Source organism: Oratosquilla oratoria, chromosome 39 (genome assembly GCF_046742065.1).
Source record: "Oratosquilla oratoria isolate Oo_2021 chromosome 39, ASM4674206v1, whole genome shotgun sequence".
NCBI classification, from domain to species: Eukaryota; Metazoa; Arthropoda; class Malacostraca; order Stomatopoda; family Squillidae; genus Oratosquilla; species Oratosquilla oratoria.
The window spans coordinates 44844618-44862006 of NC_134815.1; the positions used below are offsets into that span (position 1 = coordinate 44844618).

The 17389-nt window shown below is 38.6% G+C and overlaps 1 protein-coding gene across 6 annotated transcripts in view; it reads right to left on the minus strand.

Moving 5' to 3' along the window:
• The window catches only part of ClC-a (chloride channel protein 2), a 343237-nt gene that overhangs the window by 54743 nt on the left and 271105 nt on the right, over nucleotides 1–17389 (minus strand). For 5 of the 6 annotated variants that reach the window (XM_076176794.1, XM_076176797.1, XM_076176796.1 and 2 more), the window contains 2 exons: nucleotides 10422–10466; nucleotides 9817–9950 (listed from right to left, as the gene is read on the minus strand). In XM_076176794.1, the coding sequence (XP_076032909.1) occupies nucleotides 9817–9950; nucleotides 10422–10466 (179 nt within the window). The remainder of the gene's footprint in view (nucleotides 1–9816; nucleotides 9951–10421; nucleotides 10467–17389) is intronic. The other variant, XM_076176795.1, reaches the window with a different exon arrangement.

A 17389-nucleotide genomic window follows, 5' to 3' on the forward strand; every position in this document is an offset into this window, starting at 1 on the left:
ATAAAACCAATCATTTATCTAAATCATGTATTCTGTCTTTATGAAAATAGTAACATATTTGCATACATACATATTGTGTACAGTATCAATAATTTTTGTCACAAGTTTTATGAAATGAAACCCTGCAGCCCCATAGTAGATGGCAATGGTCTTCAGGCCTTCCCCTTAGATCTCAAGGGAAGAAATTTTTTGGACTGTTTTCTGTGTTGTATTAGTGTGAGACAGTTTCTATACAATTAGCTTAAAGTACCAGAAGGAGGGAAATATTTGCCAGATGCCAGTTCTCCTTATATGAGAAGGTGATGGAACTGAAGGTGAGGGTGTTAACATGTTTTGAAAATGGGCAACAGGGAGATAATTACTTCTGACATCCATTTTGCAGGACTACCGCTACCACATATCTATCTTTTGTTTTTGTCAGTTGGTGATTATTGTTTTAATCTCTGCTCTCTCTCCTCTGCAACATGACCAGGATTCAAATCCACAAATTTGAATTTTCCTGTCATCTGTCAGATGTTTGTGCTACAACTAAGTCATAGTGGACTGCCCACTCCCCACATAATTGCTCCCTACATACATATGTATGCAAATACACAAAACATATGAGGAAAAAGAGAAGAAAAAGAGGTGATTTGATAGTTATCTTTAGAATTGTGAAAGGTGTGGAAAGTATTGTGAGAGGATCTATTTGTATGGGACAAATGAATATCAAGAAGACAAAAAATAAATAAATAAATAAGACAAAAAAATTGAAGGATGTAGAATGAATTAAAAGATGAAACAATCCAGGCAGACAACATAAATGAACTTAAAGCAAAATATGATAAATGGAGACATAATGATGACACCTCCAATCCTGAATATTAATAATTCCTGCTTCAAGTTTCACTGACTAAAAAATCATAGTTTCACGACAGCTGAAAAAGCATACCTTTCTCCAACAAAACAAATAAAACTAAATAAACACTAACATACACCACAACGCAAATAATCTCATTACAAACATACATTCATACATATACCAAGGGCTTTTTCCCCCTTACAAGGGAGGTAGCCAAAGTCAAAGGCATAAATCCACTCCCATTCATTTCATCACATACTCCACTCCCATACACCATCCCTCCATCCCTGTTTTCTTTGCTCCTCCTGGATGATGGGTCATCCTTACATCTTGCCCACCGCCCTGGGTCAGAAGCAATGCAGTAAGACACAGCAAGGCTGCTTCATTTAATCAGTGATCCCCTCTCCGTCCCCTCATTCAGAGAAAGAGAAGATGGGGAGAAATCCCTTTGGTCTGTATCAAAATATCATTCACACATCTAGATCTACAAAAAGCATTTGATAAAGTACCACACAAAAAAACTAATAAGAAAAATAGAATCAATAGGTGGCATTAAATGAAAATTATTAGAATGGATGAAAGACTCCTTGACTGGGAGGAAAATGAGGATAGTAATTAGAGACAAATACTCAACCTGGGAAGAAACAATAAGTAGGGCCCAGCAAGGTTTGGTATTGGCTCCAATCATGTTTGCCATATATACAAATGACGTGGATGAAGGTGTGGAATGTTATATGAACTTCTTTGCAGATGACACAAAAATACTAAAGAAAGTACAGAGGAAGATTGTGAATCACTACAGATGGACCTATATAAAATCTGGAAATGGAGTCAAAAGTGGGAAGTGAACTTTAACATCAAGAAGTGTAGTATAATGGAGTTCAGAAAAAGTAAAAATAAAATATTGAGAAATTATAAAATTGGTGAAGAAATCAAAAAGTGAACTTGCAAAGGGACCTAGGAGTAATAATCTGCAAAGACATGTCACCGGACAAACATATCAATAAAATTGATGAAGAAACCTTCAACCTACTAAGGTCAATGAAAGTGGCATTTGACTATTTGGATGAGGAAATGGTCAAGAAAATATTAGTTACACTGATAAGACCAAGATTGGGGTATGCTGCAACACTATGGACACCCAGTACTAAAGAGAATATAAAGAAATTAGAAAGGATACAAAAAGCAATGTCAAAGATGACACCAACACTCTCCAAATTAATAGGAAGAGTTAAGGATGTACATGTTCTAAGGGGAGAGAGTGAGGGAATATCAGATCATTTTCTGGTTGAAGGTAAATTGAGAGTGGAGAATAGGTGGAGAAAGAGGAAAAGGGCAGAAGGTAGGGAGGTGCTTAGAGTAAACTGCTTAAATGAGAAAGAAAAGGAGAATGAGTATAAGAAGCTGAGAGAGGAGTGGGAGGGAGTGAAGGATAGAGTAGAACTAGGAGTGGAGGAGGAATGGGGATGGTTCAAGGAGGGAGTCATAAGGTGTCCAAAGATGGTGTGTGGAACAAGGAGGGCAAGAGGAAATAGAAGGAAGGGTAGTGAGTGGTGGGATGAGGAAGCAAAGAAGGGTGTAGAAAAGAAGAAGCAGGCACTCATAGATTGGCTACAAATTAGGATGAGGGAATCGTATGGGAGGTACAAAGTAAAGAGAAAGAAAGTTAAGCATAAGATAAAGGAAACAAAGAGGAGAGTAGATGTGAAATGGGGTGTGAGTATGACAGAAAATTTTGAAAGTAATAAAAAGATGTTTTGGAACGAAAGTAAAAGAGGAAGAGGAGGCGAATCAAGTAGAGAAGAAAAGGTAAAAGGTGCAGATGGAGAGATGATAATGGAAGAGAAGGCAGTGAGAGGAAGGTGGGCAGAGTATTTTAGGGAGTTGCTAAATGTGAGGGAGGATAAGGAGGGAAAGTTAGTTGCAGTGGGAAGTGCTAAGAAAATGACCATGATGAGTGAGGAAAATGGAGGAGAAATAGGGAAAGATGAAGTGAAACCAGCTATTAAGATGATGAGAGCAGGTAAGGCACCTGGGTTGGATGGATGCCATGCAGAATGTCTGAAGAAAGGAGGTACAGTTATGGTGGACTGGCTGGTGAGGTTATTTAATGTTTGTTTAACCCCTTCCATACGGTGCCGCATACGTAGGCGGCATGAGGAGCAAGTGGATACGCGAGGCTGCCATTTCGGCGTCTTGATTATATTTATTGTAGTTGCCCCTGCGTAATGACATTCTCTCTAAACCAGTGGTTCCCATACTTTTTTCTGTCATTTCCCCCTGCACCCAGGTCAACTATCCAGATTTCCCCCTTCATGTGTAGCAGGGAAAGAGTAGTTGAAATACACTGTGACTATTTACTAATTTATTTTTCAAATGTACAAATATACTGATAAACAGGCATTCTCTCTCTCTCTCTCTCTCAGACATGAGAAAATCCACCAGAGATTTTTTTTAGTAGGTAATGTAATTATTTCCCCCTGGTAGCTTCAAATTTCCCCCCAGGGGGGAATTTCCCCCAGTTTGGGAACCACTGCTCTACACTGTCTTCATCACATTTTCTATAGTTATCAATATTCACGGGGGAAAGAGAGAACGATCGATATAAGCGGTGACTATACTTTATGATGCGAGTATTATTACGACACTCTCTCCCTCTCGAGTAAGTTTGAGCCAAATCGGAGACATGATGGTTTTTGTCCAAATCCGTGGGTAATTTTGAGGGTCATTTTGGCCACTTGTCCCGATTGGGTCACCACCTCAACTACAGGTCGAGGGCCACCAGGGCTCTTGCGGATCGCACTTAGATACTGCTCAGGCTAAAAGTACGGGCGCCAACAGGCGGAAATGAGAGGGGAAAATTACACAAACATAAACAAATTTGGCTGGTCGCCACAACCTCGCCCTTGGGTCCAGGTTCCCCACGTCTACCTCGCTGTGCCCTGTGGACAACTCTCTCCCTCTGGAGTAAGTTTGGGCCAAATCGGAGACATGACGGTTTTTGGCAATTTTGAGGGTCATTTTGGCCACTTGTCCCGATTGGGTCACCATCTCAGCTACAGATCGAGGGCCACCAGTGCTCTTGCGGATCGCACTTACATACTGCTCAGGCTAAAAGTATGGGCGCCAACAGGCGGAAATGAGAGGGGAAAATTACACAAACGCAAATTTGGCTGGTCGCCACAACCTCGCCCTTGGGTCCAGGTTTCCCACGTCTACCTCACTGTGACCTGTGGACGACTCTCTCGCTCTGGAGTAAGTTTGGTCCAAATCGGAGACATGACGGTTTTTGTCCAAATCCGTGGGTCCCTTTGGTAATTTTGAGGGTCATTTTGGCCACTTGTCCCAATTGGGTCACCACCTCAGCTACAGGTCGAGGGCCACCAGGGCTCTTGCGGATCGCACTTAGATACTGCTCAGGCTAAAAGTATGGGCGCCAACGGGCGGAAATGAGAGGGGAAAATTACACAAACACAAACAAATTTGGCTGGTCGCCACAACCTCGCCCTTGGGTCCAGGTTCCCCACGTCTACCTCGCTGTGCCCTGTGGACGACTCTCTCCCTCTGGAGTAAGTTTGGGCCAAATCGGAGACATGACGGTTTTTGTCCAAATTTTGAGGGTCATTTTGGCCACTTGTCCCGATTGGGTCACCACCTCAGCTACAGGTCGAGGGCCACCAGGGCTCTTGCGGATCGCACTTAGATACTGTTCAGGCTAAAAGTACGGGCGCCAACAGGCGGAAACAAGAGGGGAAAATTACACAAACACAAACAAATTTGGCTAGTCGCCACAACCTCGCCCTTGGGTCCAGGTTCCCCACGTCTACCTCGCTGTGCCCTGTGGACGACTCTCTCCCTCTGGAGTAAGTTTGGGCCAAATTGGAGACATGACGGTTTTTGTCCAAATCCGTGGTAATTTTGAAGGTCATTTTGGCCACTTGTCCCGATTGGGTCACCACCTCAGCTACAGGTCGAGGGCCACCAGGGCTCTTGCGGATCGCACTTAGATACTGCTCAGGCTAAAAGTAAGGGCGCCAACAGGCGGAAATGAGAGGGGAAAATTACACAAACACAAACAAATTTGGCTGGTCGCCACAACCTCACCCTTGGGTCCAGGTTCCCCACGTCTACCTCGCTGTGCCCTGTGGACGACTCTCTCCCTCTGGAGTAAGTTTGGGCCAAATAGGAGACATGACGGTTTTTGTAATTTTGAGGGTCATTTTGGCCACTTGTCCCGATTGGGTCACCACCTCAACTACAGGTCGAGGGCCACCAGGGCTCTTGCGGATCGCACTTAGATACTGCTCAGGCTAAAAGTACGGGCGCCAACAGGCGGAAATGAGAGGGGAAAATTACACAAACATAAACAAATTTGGCTGGTCGCCACAACCTCGCCCTTGGGTCCAGGTTCTCCACGTCTACCTCGCTGTGCCCTGTGGACAACTCTCTCCCTCTGGAGTAAGTTTGGGCCAAGTCGGAGACATGACGGTTTTTGGCAATTCTGAGGGTCATTTTGGCCACTTGTCCCGATTGGGTCACCATCTCAGCTACAGATCGAGGGCCACCAGGGCTCTTGCGGATCGCACTTACATACTGCTCAGGCTAAAAGTATGGGCGCCAACAGGCGGAAATGAGAGGGGAAAATTACACACACAAATTTGGCTGGTCGCCACAACCTCGCCCTTGGGTCCAGGTTCCCCACGTCTACCTCGCTGTGCCCTGTGGACGACTCTCTCCCTCTGGAGTAAGTTTGGGCCAAATCGGAGACATGACGGTTTTTGTCCAAATCCGTGGGTCCCTTTGGTAATTTTGAGGGTCATTTTGGCCACTTGTCCCGATTGGGTCACCACCTCAGCTACAGGTCGAGGGCCACCAGGGCTCTTGCGGATCGCACTTAGATACTGCTCAGGCTAAAAGTACGGGCGCCAACAGGCGGAAATGAGAGGGGAAAATTACACAAACACAAACAAATTTGGCTGGTCGCCACAACCTCGCCCTTGGGTCCAGGTTCCCCACGTCTACCTCGCTGTGCCCTGTGGACGACTCTCTCCCTCTGGAGTAAGTTTGACAAGTGGCCAAAATGACCCTCAAAATTACCAAAGGGGTTAACCCACGGATTTGGACAAAAACTGTCATGTCTCCGATTTGGCCCAAACTTACTCCAGAGGGAGAGAGTCGTCCACAGGGCACAGCGAGGTAGACGTGGGGAACCTGGACCCAAGGGCGAGGTTGTGGCGACCAGCCAAATTTGTTTGTGTTTGCGTAATTTTCCCCTCTCATTTCTGCCTGTTGGCGCCCGTACTTTTAGCCTGAGCAGTATCTAAGTGCAATCCGCAAGAGCCCTGGTGGCCCTCGACCTGTAGCTGAGGTGGTGACCCAATCGGGAGAAGTGGCCAAAATGACCCTCAAAATTACCCACGGATTTGGACAAAAACCATCATGTCTCCGATTTGGCCCAAACTTACTCCAGAGGGAGAGAGTGTCGTAATAATACTCGCATCATAAAGTATAGTCACCGCTTATATCGATCGTTCTCTCTTTCACCCGTGAATATTGATAACCATAGAAAATGTGATGAAGACAGTTTAGAGCAGTGGTTCCCAAACTGGGGGAAATTTCCCCTTGGGGGGAAATTTGAAGCTACCAGGGGGAAATAATTACACTACCTACTAAAAAAAATCTCTGATGGATTTTCTCATGTCTGAGAGAGAGAGAATGCCTGTTTATCAGTATATTTGTACATTTGAAAAATAAATTAGTAAATAGTCACAGTGTATTTCAACTACTCTTTCCCTGCTACACATGAAGGGGGAAATCTGGATAGTTGACCTGGGTGCAGGGGGAAATGACAGAAAAAAGTATGGGAACCACTGGTTTAGAGAGAATGTCATTACGCAGGGGCAACTACAATAAATATAATCAAGACGCCGAAATGGCAGCCTCGCGTATCCACTTGCTCCTCATGCCGCCTACGTATGCGGCACCGTATGGAAGGGGTTAAGAGAGGGTAGAGTGCCAGAGGACTAGAGGAGTGTCTGTATAGTTCTGCTTTACAAGGGAAAGGGGGACAAGTGTGAGTGTAGTAGTTTCAGAGGGATCAGCTTTTTGAGTGTAGTTGGGAAGGCTTATGGGAGGGTCTTGATTGAGAGGATTAGGAGAGGAACAGAGGGAGTAATTGGTGAGGAACAGTGTGGTTTAAGGACAGGTAGGGGTTGTGTAGATCAGATTTTTGTGGTAAGACAGATATGTGAGAAAGCTATAGGAAAAGGGAAGGATGTTTTTTGGACTTTTATGGATCTGGAAAAGGCTTATGATAGGGTAGACAGGAGGGCACTGTGGGAGGTATTGGAGATATATGGGATACGAGGAAAGCTGTTAAGAGCAGTCAAGAGTTTTTATGAGAGTAGGAGAGCTTGTGTTAGGATTAGAAATGAAAAGAGTGAATGGTTTGAGGTAAAGGTGGGACTTCATCAGGGATGTGTTGTCACCCTGGCTGTTCAATCTATACATGGATGGGGTGGTGTGAAAGGTGAATGCAAGTGTAGTAGGTCGGGGGTTGGAGATGGTTAAGGAAAATGGAGGAAAGTGGAAGATAAGCCAGCTGTTGGTTGCTGATGACACTGCGCTTGTAGCAGGATCAGAGGAGGGGTTGAGAATGTTAGTGACAGTTTGTATCTCACAACATCTAGTTTGTTCTTGAATTCTTGTATGTTGTTTGCACACACTATTACTTCACCCAACTTGTTCCAGATACTACTCTGTGTGGATATATATATATATATTTTTCAGATCTCTTCTATAACTATCCTTTATGAGTTTCTTTTCATATACCCTTGTTTTTCTTCTATCCCACTTTAAGTCTTCTCTGTCAAGGACTTCCATGCCTTTCATGATTCTGTAAATGGCCAATAGATTACCTCTTTTCTTTGTGCCAGGGTTGGTAGTTCCAGTTTAGACAATCTTTGCTCATATGTCAATTTTGAAAGTGTTGGGGCCATCTTTGTTGTTGCTCTTTAGATTCTTTCTATTTTCTTTATATTCTCTTTTGTACTGGGTGTCCACAGTGTCAAAGCATACTCCAATCTTGGTCTTATCAGTGTCACTAGCATTGTTTTTACCATTACCTCATCTAAGTAATTAAAAGCCACCTTTATTGATCCTAGTAAATTGCAGGTTTCTCTATTTTGTTTATCTATTTGTCTGGGGACATGTCTTTGGTGATAATTACTCCTAGGTCCTTTTTGGAACTATTTTTACTTCCTTTGCACCGATTTTACATCATCCTGATATTCTTTCTTTACTTTTCCAAATTCCATTATACTACATTTCTTAATGTTGAAGTTCACTTCCCACTTTTGATTCCATTCCCAAACCCTGTCCAGGTCTCTCTGTAGCGACTCACAATCTTTCTCTGTACTTTCTTTAGTAGTTTTGTGTTGTCTGTAAAGAAGTTCATGTAACATTCTACACCTTCATCCACATCATTTACATATATAGCAAACATTACCGGAGCCAATACTGAACCCTGTGGGACTCCACTTATCATTTCTTCTCAAGTAGAGTATTCATCTCTGAACACCACTCTCATTTTTCTCCTATTCAAGAAATCTTCCATCCATTTCAACAACTTTACTTGTACACCTCCTGTTATTTTTAGTTTTCTTAGTAGCTTTTTGAGTGGTACTTCATCAAATGTCTTTTATAAATCTAGGTAAGCACAATCAGCCCATCCCTCCCTTTCTTGCATTATGTCTATTAGCCTCGAGTAAAAAACAAATCAATTTAGTGGCACATGATCTTCCTTGTCTTAAACCAAATTGTTTTGGATTAAGTATATTATTTTTTTCCATATGTTTAATCCATCAGATTTGATAATTTATTCACATATTTTAGCTACTGTACTTGTAAGGGAGACTGGTCTATAGTTTATTGTGTCTTCCTTATCTCCCCCTTTATATATTGGTACAATATTAGCATTTTTCCAATCTTGTGGTACCTTTCCTTCTTTGAGTGAGCAATCTATTATCTTATATATTTTGTCCATTATACATTATACATTCTTTTAGTATCTAATTTGCAATTCCATCCAGACCATGTAATTTTCTGACATCAAGGTTTATCATTTGGTCCCATATTTCTTTCTGTGTCACAATTATTTCTTTCATTGGGGGAGATCTTTCTCTGTCCTTCATCCCAATTTTGTGTATTTTCAATTGTGAATACAGATTTAAAATATTCGTTCATAATTTCAGCCACTGCTACATCTTCTATATATTCCTCATTCCTTTCATGCAGTTTCACTATTTCTTGTTTATTTTTTAATTTCCCATTTACATACATGTAGAATAATTTGGGTTGGTCCTTACATCTGTTCATTATGTCTTTTTTGTTGTTTCTTTTTTCTTCCCTGCGCATTCTTACATATTCATTTCTTAGTTTGATATATATTTGCCATTTACCCATTTTTTTCCATCTTTTCAAAGCTTTGTCTCTTTTATATTTTACCTCACTACATTTTTTGTTGTACCAGCACTTAATGTACATTCTTTCCTGCTTCTGCTTTGGTACTTATTTATCTATTCCTTCTTTATAAATTTCTTTTAATATATTCCATCTTTCTTTCTTCAATTAAGTTTTCCCACTTCACTTTTTGAGTTTCTCAAAATCTGTTTTGTTGTGCATTAGTCTTCCTTTTCTGTGTTTCTCATTTATTCCCAAATCAATTTCTTCTTTTAGTTCGAACTCTATTAGTATGTGGTCACTCTTCCCAATTGGTGTATTGTATTCCATTTTATCCACAATTTCAGGCTCTGACATAAATATTAAGTCTAGTCTCAACAGTTCTTCATTGTGTATTCAATAGTCATATCTAGTAGTATATTTCCCAAAAGGTCCTCTCCACTTTTCACTATCATCTCTTCCCAACATGCACATGTGTGAGAATCTATCTATACAAAATACATAAACCACCTTACCTCCTGAAACACCTCCTGCTTCAGCGATGGCTGTTAGCCCAGCGGAGAGGAGAGCAGATGTGATGGCAGTTTTACCCTTAACTGACTCAATTCTTCTAGCTTCATCTTCTTTCAGTTGCTCTGCTTCTATAGCCCTGAAGAACCAGACAGTAGTTTAAGTTACTCGCCTTCATGTGAGTAACAATTTTCTATTAAATTCCATGACATAATTTTTTTTTGTGCTTAACAGCAAATGGTACATTAAAAAAAGATACATTTAAGCACTAAAGTTGATGCAAAGCAAAACCATCAAACATTTCCAAAGGATAAAACATAAAAGGAAAACATGAAATATTAATGAGAAATGACACATGAAATAATGTAGGTTGAAACAGTAAACAATAAGCATTACTTAGTCTATTCTACATAAGAGGCTAAAACTATATGGTCTATAAACAGAATTATCTGGTCACATCTTTATATCATACATCAGGCTGCTATATTAACATCCAGCTCACCAACCACTAGTTCATCACAGACAAAATACAATTCATAAAAACAAATCTGTAACACCAAAGAGACAAAGTACAAGTCTAACACCAAGGGAGTCAGTGGCTCAAACCTACCGAATGGTTACACATGAACTCCTTCTTCTAACACTTGGAAGCTTACTGATTAGGGAGAGAATGGAATTACCATAGAAAACAACTTGGTATAAAAGGGGGAAGAATATAACAATGCATTGAGGTTGTCATAATGAATGCCTTGTCTTTGGACATATTCAGACAATAGGTATATCAAACTAAACCAAAAGATAGATGAAACAAAATGTGGGTGGAGCACTGTATACTGTCATGTATATGTAACATCAATATCAATTACAAAAGAGTTGGGTTGGTCCTCAATTTCTGATCATTAGAAGATAACTAAAAGTCATTCATCTATAATTCTAAAGAATAAAAAAGGAATATCTATCAATTAATAGGAGAATACTGAAATTATTCAAATATGTACTGCAGAAGGAGCAAGTTCATAACATCAGAATAGAATAAGTGAACATCATCTGAATAAAGCAACTAAAGGATCTTCATGAATATGGAACTCCCTGTGAGGCATGTCTAAACAAAAAGTATCATAAACCTATAAAAAAAATTATGTAAAAAAAAAATATATATATATATATATATATATATATATATATATATATATATAACAAATATATATATAAAATATATATATATAAAAAATATATATATATATATATATATATCTATATATATATATATATATATATATATATATATATATATATATATATATATGTATACAGTATATATACAAGCCGGGGGCTTGGCTGCGCAAACAGCGGGCTACAGCCGCAGCTTTCCGCGCTCTAATCTCTTGTTTTCTCCTTCGGCCTCGGCCTTGGGGCGGAACCCCAACACGGGATCCCCAGAACGAAGAAGAACGCGAAGAAGAACGCAAGGAAGAAGAACGCAAAGAACACGAAGTAGAATGCGAAGAAGAACGCGAAGAAGAACGCAAGGAAGAAGAACGCGAGGAAGAAGAACGCGAAGAAGATGAACGCGAAGAAGATGAACGCGAAGAAGAATGCAAAGAAGAACACAAAGAAAAACGCGAAGAAGAAGGAGGAAAATAAGGACTGTATAATGAATGGACATTAGGAAATTAAGGACTGAATAATCAACATGAAAATAATCAGGTTTCCACAAATAGCTGGACTGCCTCTTGAATTAATATTGAATGTGATTTACAATGACAACGAATGGATTCTTTGGATGGGTGTGGGATGGGTGTAGGGTGGATGTACGCTAATACTCAGCCACCCCTTTATCAGGGGAAAAGAGCCCTTTGCTATTATGTAGGTATAATTTAAAAATAATTCATAGTGCTACAGAAAAGGTTCTTCAGATTATGACTGAGACATGTCCTTGTAAGCATAAGTTGGATTTGTATATAACTTGGATCCTGAACACTGTATATACAGTATAGTAATGATAAGGACACCAATAATAACAATAACAGCAACAACAATAACAACAATAATAATAATAATAATAATAACAATAATAACACTAATAATAATGATGATTATAATAATAATAATAATAATAATAATAGCAATAATAATAATAATAATAATGATAATAATGATAATAATAATAATAATAATAATAATAATAATAATAATAATAATAATAATGTATAGACACGGTAAAGGCAACATGGACTGGAGGTGAAGCTTTTATTCCTGACGCTTCGTCTAACGACTTTCTCAAAGGTTTATAAACACGCCTTACGGCTCAAGGGGATGTGCGAGCGTATAACGCTGTGTTCTGATTGGCCCGCTGAGACAGCCAATCACGAAGCACTATATTCGCTGAGGATTTGGCCCAGGTGAAGCTCCCAGCCTTATTGTTGATATTCGGACGAGTGGTGATGTAAGCAGCTTCTATAGATTTTCTGGTATGGATAAGAAGACCAGAAAATCTATAGAAGCTGCTTACATCACCACTCGTCCGAATATCAACAATAAGGCTGGGAGCTTCACCTGGGCCAAATCCTCAGCGAATATAGCGCTTTGTGATTGGCTGTCTCAGCGGGCCAATCAGAACACAGCGTTATACGCTCGCACACCCCCTAGAGCCGTAAGGCGTGTTTATAAACTCTGTATGTATCTAGTATGCTCATTCCTTTGAGAAAGTCGTTAGACGAAACGTCAGGAATAAAAGCTTCACCTCCAGTCCATGTTTCCTTTACTGTGTCTATACAACTTGTTCACATGGATTTTCAATAATAATGATAATAAAACTGCAAATATGATTTTGTGGGACAACATTGGCCCTAGGTTGGCATATATTGGTAACAAATGGGCCAACCTAGGGAATATCATAATTATCATTCATATTAACATCATTATCATCATTACTATTACTGTAAATTTAGTGTTTATAATGAGCTTGTCTAAATTAGGATTTCAAACTAAGATGTTCACAGACCGTCAGGTCCATCTTCTTTTAATGTACTCTTACATCAAATCTGATCTTATCTACATATCCATAATTATGTATTTTCATTTAAATGTTGTGCTTAATCCTTCTCTGTGATGAATTCCTCATGTTTTTAGAGAGGATTTCAAGATAAAGTTAGGTTTCAGTGGAGTAAATATCAAGCATTCATAACTTATTTTTCTCATTCTTACCTTCTAAATTAGGGTGCATCTTATGCACTGTAGTATCTTATAAGCCACAAAATTATTACCAATTATCCGAGAATGATCTGAAGTACGAAACAGCATAAGATGATTCATCAGTAATATCAAGCCTTCGATTCTATGATGCTCTTTAAACTTTGTTCTAAGAACAAACAGCCTGAAGGAGTTACATCTTAATCAATCCCCTCTGCCTTTGGGAACCTTTTAAAGACTGTTTTCATTTATGCTAGACAAATTCACAAATTCATTCGGCCAAAAGATGAGGTCCTGAAGATTTTGCAGCTATTCACAGTCATCAAAATAGCATTGGTAGAACTACAATTCTTTTCCTTCCAATGCATTTCTTAGATCACAGCAGATTTATAACTAAATAACATATCTTTAAATGTCTCTTAACCCATTCAACTCCGATGACAAGATTCTTGTCATTTGGTCAAATAAAACAAAAAATCATAAAACACCAAAATGTTTGATCAAACACCAGAAAAATATTACATCTGTCCTCGCAGGAAGCGAGGACAGACGTCATATTTTTCTGGTGTTTGATCAAACATTTTGGTGTTTTATGATTTTTTGTTTTATTTGACCAAATGACAAGAATCTTGTCATCGGAGTTTAATAGGTTAAAAGCCTTAATATGATGAAAGCCATACTTTTCCACTCCAAAGAACCAAAGAAATAGCTGTAGGCACATGCAAAATGTATGCTAAAAGAATGTATAGATGAACTAATGGACAAAATATGTAAGACAATAGATTGCTCACTCAAAGAAGGAAAGGTACCACAAGATTGGAATAATGCCAATGTCATGCCATTATATAAAGGGGGAAACAAGAAAGACCCAACAAACCGGTCTCCCTTACAAATACAATAGCCAAAATTTGTGAGAAAGTTTTCAAAAGTAAATGGACTACATCTGGAGAACAATATACTAAACCCGAGACAATTTGGATTTAGACATGGAAGGTCATGTGACACAAATTTGATCTGTCTCTATTCAAGGTTAATAGAGACAAGAAAGGGACAGGTGGGCAGACTGTTCTTTTCTGGACTTACAAAAAAGCATTTCATAAAATACCACACAAAAAATATTAAGAAAATTCAAAACAACAGGAGGTATACAAGGAAAATTATCGAAATGTATGGAAGATTTCTTGCATGGAAGAAAAATGAGAGTAGTGCTCAGAGGTAAAGACTCTACTTGGGAAGAAATGATAAGTGGAGTCCCACAGGGTTAAGTACTGGGTCCGATGTTTGCTATATGTAAATGACATGGATGAAAGTGTAGAATGTTACATGAACTTCTTTGCAGATGATGCAAAACTACTAAAGAAAGTATGGAAAAAGATTGTGAATCACTACAGATATCTGAACAAGGTCTAGAAATGGAGTCAGAAGTGGGAAGTGGACCTCAACATTAAGAAATGTAGTATAATGGAATTTGGAGGGGGAAAAAATATTAGGACAATATAAAATCGGTGCAAAGGAAGTGAAGAATGTTGGTTCTGAAAAGCATCTAGGAGTAATCATCACCAAAGACATGTCCCCAGACAAATAGATAAACAAAATAGCCAGAGAATTCTACAATTTGTTAAGATCAATAAAGGCTTTTAATTATTTGAATGAATAAATGGTAAAGAAAATATTAGTCACACTGATAAGACCAAGATTAGAGTATGAAGTGACACTATGGACACCCAGTACAAAAAAGAATCTAAAGAAAATAGAAAGAATCTAAATAGCAATGACATAGATGGTCCAAACACATTTAAAATTGATATATGAGCAAAGATTGTCTAAACTGGAACTACCAACCCTGTAACAAAGAAGAGAAAGAGGTGATCTGTTGGCCATTTACAGAATTATGAAAGGCATGGAAACTAGCAAAAAAGTGATCTATATAAACAGGTATGGATAAAAAGAGAGATGAATAAAGAGGAAAGAGAGGATGAGAAAGCAAAAAGAATGGAAGCTAAGGAAAAAAACGAGAACAGAACAGAGACAAAGAGAGATTCTATTGGAGAGTAGAGGATATGAGAGTGAGGAAATGGTTCATAGCAGAGAAAAACAGAGGTGAAACAGAAAAAAGGATGGAGGTAGCAGAAAATTAAAAGTGTCTCACAAATATAGATGCCTTAATAACAGGCGTGAACTGAATGATTACCTGAAGGAGAAAGAACTAGACATAATGGGAATTGTAGAGACAAAATTGAAAGGTCCATTACCACCCAACAGTGTAGGACATGGTGCATATAATTATTGGATTAGAAACAGAGGTAAAACAAGGGGGTGGAGTAATGTTCCTGATGAAGAAGGATATAAATGTGAGGAATGTCACATATGGAAAGAATAGAATAGAGATGATTATGATGAAAGTGGAGGACAGGGACAAGAAGAGCAGGAAGTTTGTGGTAAATTATGTGCCTCCTAAAATGCCTTTGTGGAAAGAGAGAGAACACAAATATATGTTAGAAGACACAAGGATAACATTAAATAAGATAATGGAAGATGGAGGAAGAATAGTTATATTGGGTGACTTTAATTGTAAAGAAATCTGCTGGGAAGAGATGACAGTGAAGGGTGGAGACGACCTATGGGGAAATGTACTACTTGATATGATTATAGAACATACAATGATGTAATGGATACAAGAGAATAATAGGTATAGGAATGAGAAAAAAACATCGAGACTGGACCTAATAATCACATCAGAACCTGAAATAGTGGACAAGATTGAATATCAGATACCAATAATTAAAAGTGACCACATATTGGTTGAACTGGAACTAAATGAGGAAAAATACATGGAAAAAAACGAATATAGAAAGGGAAGATTGATGTATGGAAAAACAAATTTTGACAAAATAAGAGAATTCTTTCAAAAAAGCAGACTGGGAAAGGATACACAAGGAGGAAACAATAGAAGAGAAATGGAATATTTTGACAAAAATTTATAAAGGAGTGGAAAAGCATGTTCCAAGACAAAAACAAGAAAATGGATATGAAAAGTGTTGGTACAACAAAAGATGTAGGGAGTTAAAAGACAAAAGGGATATAGCTTGGATAAAATGGAAGACAAAAGACCTAAAAAACAGAAAATATATACTGGTTATAGAAATGAATATGTACAAGTGTGAAAAGCAGAAAGGAGTAAATACGAAAAAGATGTCATAGAAAAATGTAAAGATCAACCAAAACTATTTTACAGATTTGTAAACAACAAACTGAAAAACAAACAAGAATTAGAGAAACTACGACAAGGAGGAGTTGAATACACAGGAAATAGAAATGGCAGAAATTATGAACAAGCATTTTAAATCGGTGTTTACGAGGGAGAACATACAACCTAGAGATATCAAGTGGGAGGAGAAAGTCCCCCCTATGAAAGAGATAGAAGTAATAAGGAAAGAAATAATGAATCACTTGAGTAATTTCGATGTCAGAAAATTGCATGGACCAGATGAAATGGCAAACTGGATTTTGAGAGAATGCAGGAATGAACTAACAGACAAAATACATAGTCTAATAAGCAGTTCATTGAAAGAAGGAAAAGTTACAAGAGATTGGAAAAGAGTAAATATAGTACTAATATATATAGGGGGAAACAAGGAAGACCCTACTAACTATAGACCTGTCTCTCTTACAAGTATGACAGCTAAAATTTGTGAAAGAATGATCAAAATTAGATGGGTAAGGCATTTGGAAAAAAACAACGTACTAAATCCGAGGCAATTTGGATTTGGACAAGGATGATCATGCATCACAAACTTAATGCGTTTCTATTCAAGGCTAATAGATGTAATACAAGAAAGAGATGGATGGGCTGATTGTGCATTTCTAGACCTGAAAAAAGCTTTTGATAAGGTGCCACATAAGAAATTGCCAAAGAAATTAGAAACTGCAGGAGGAATACAGGGCAAACTGCTGAAGTGGATGGAAGACTTCTTGCATGAAAGAAAAATGAGAGTGGTGATAAGAGACAAACACTCTAATTGGGATGAAGTGTTTGGTGGAGTTCCACAAGGAACAGTTCTAGCACCAATAATGTTTGCTATAGATATTAATGATATGGATGAAGGAATTGAAAGTTATACGAGCTTTTCTGCGGACGATACAAAATTGATTAAAAAAGTGAACACTGTGGAAGAGAGTCGCTACAGAGTGATCTCAATAAAGTATGGGAGTGGAGTAGGAAGTGGGAGATGAAATTCAATATTAAGAAGCGTAGTATAATGGAATTTGGAAGAAGCAAAAAAAGAATAATGTGATCATATAAAGTGGGAGAAGAAATTAAAAAAGTAGAAAATGAGAAGGACCTGGGAGCCATTATTATGAATGATATGTCCCCTGAGAAACATA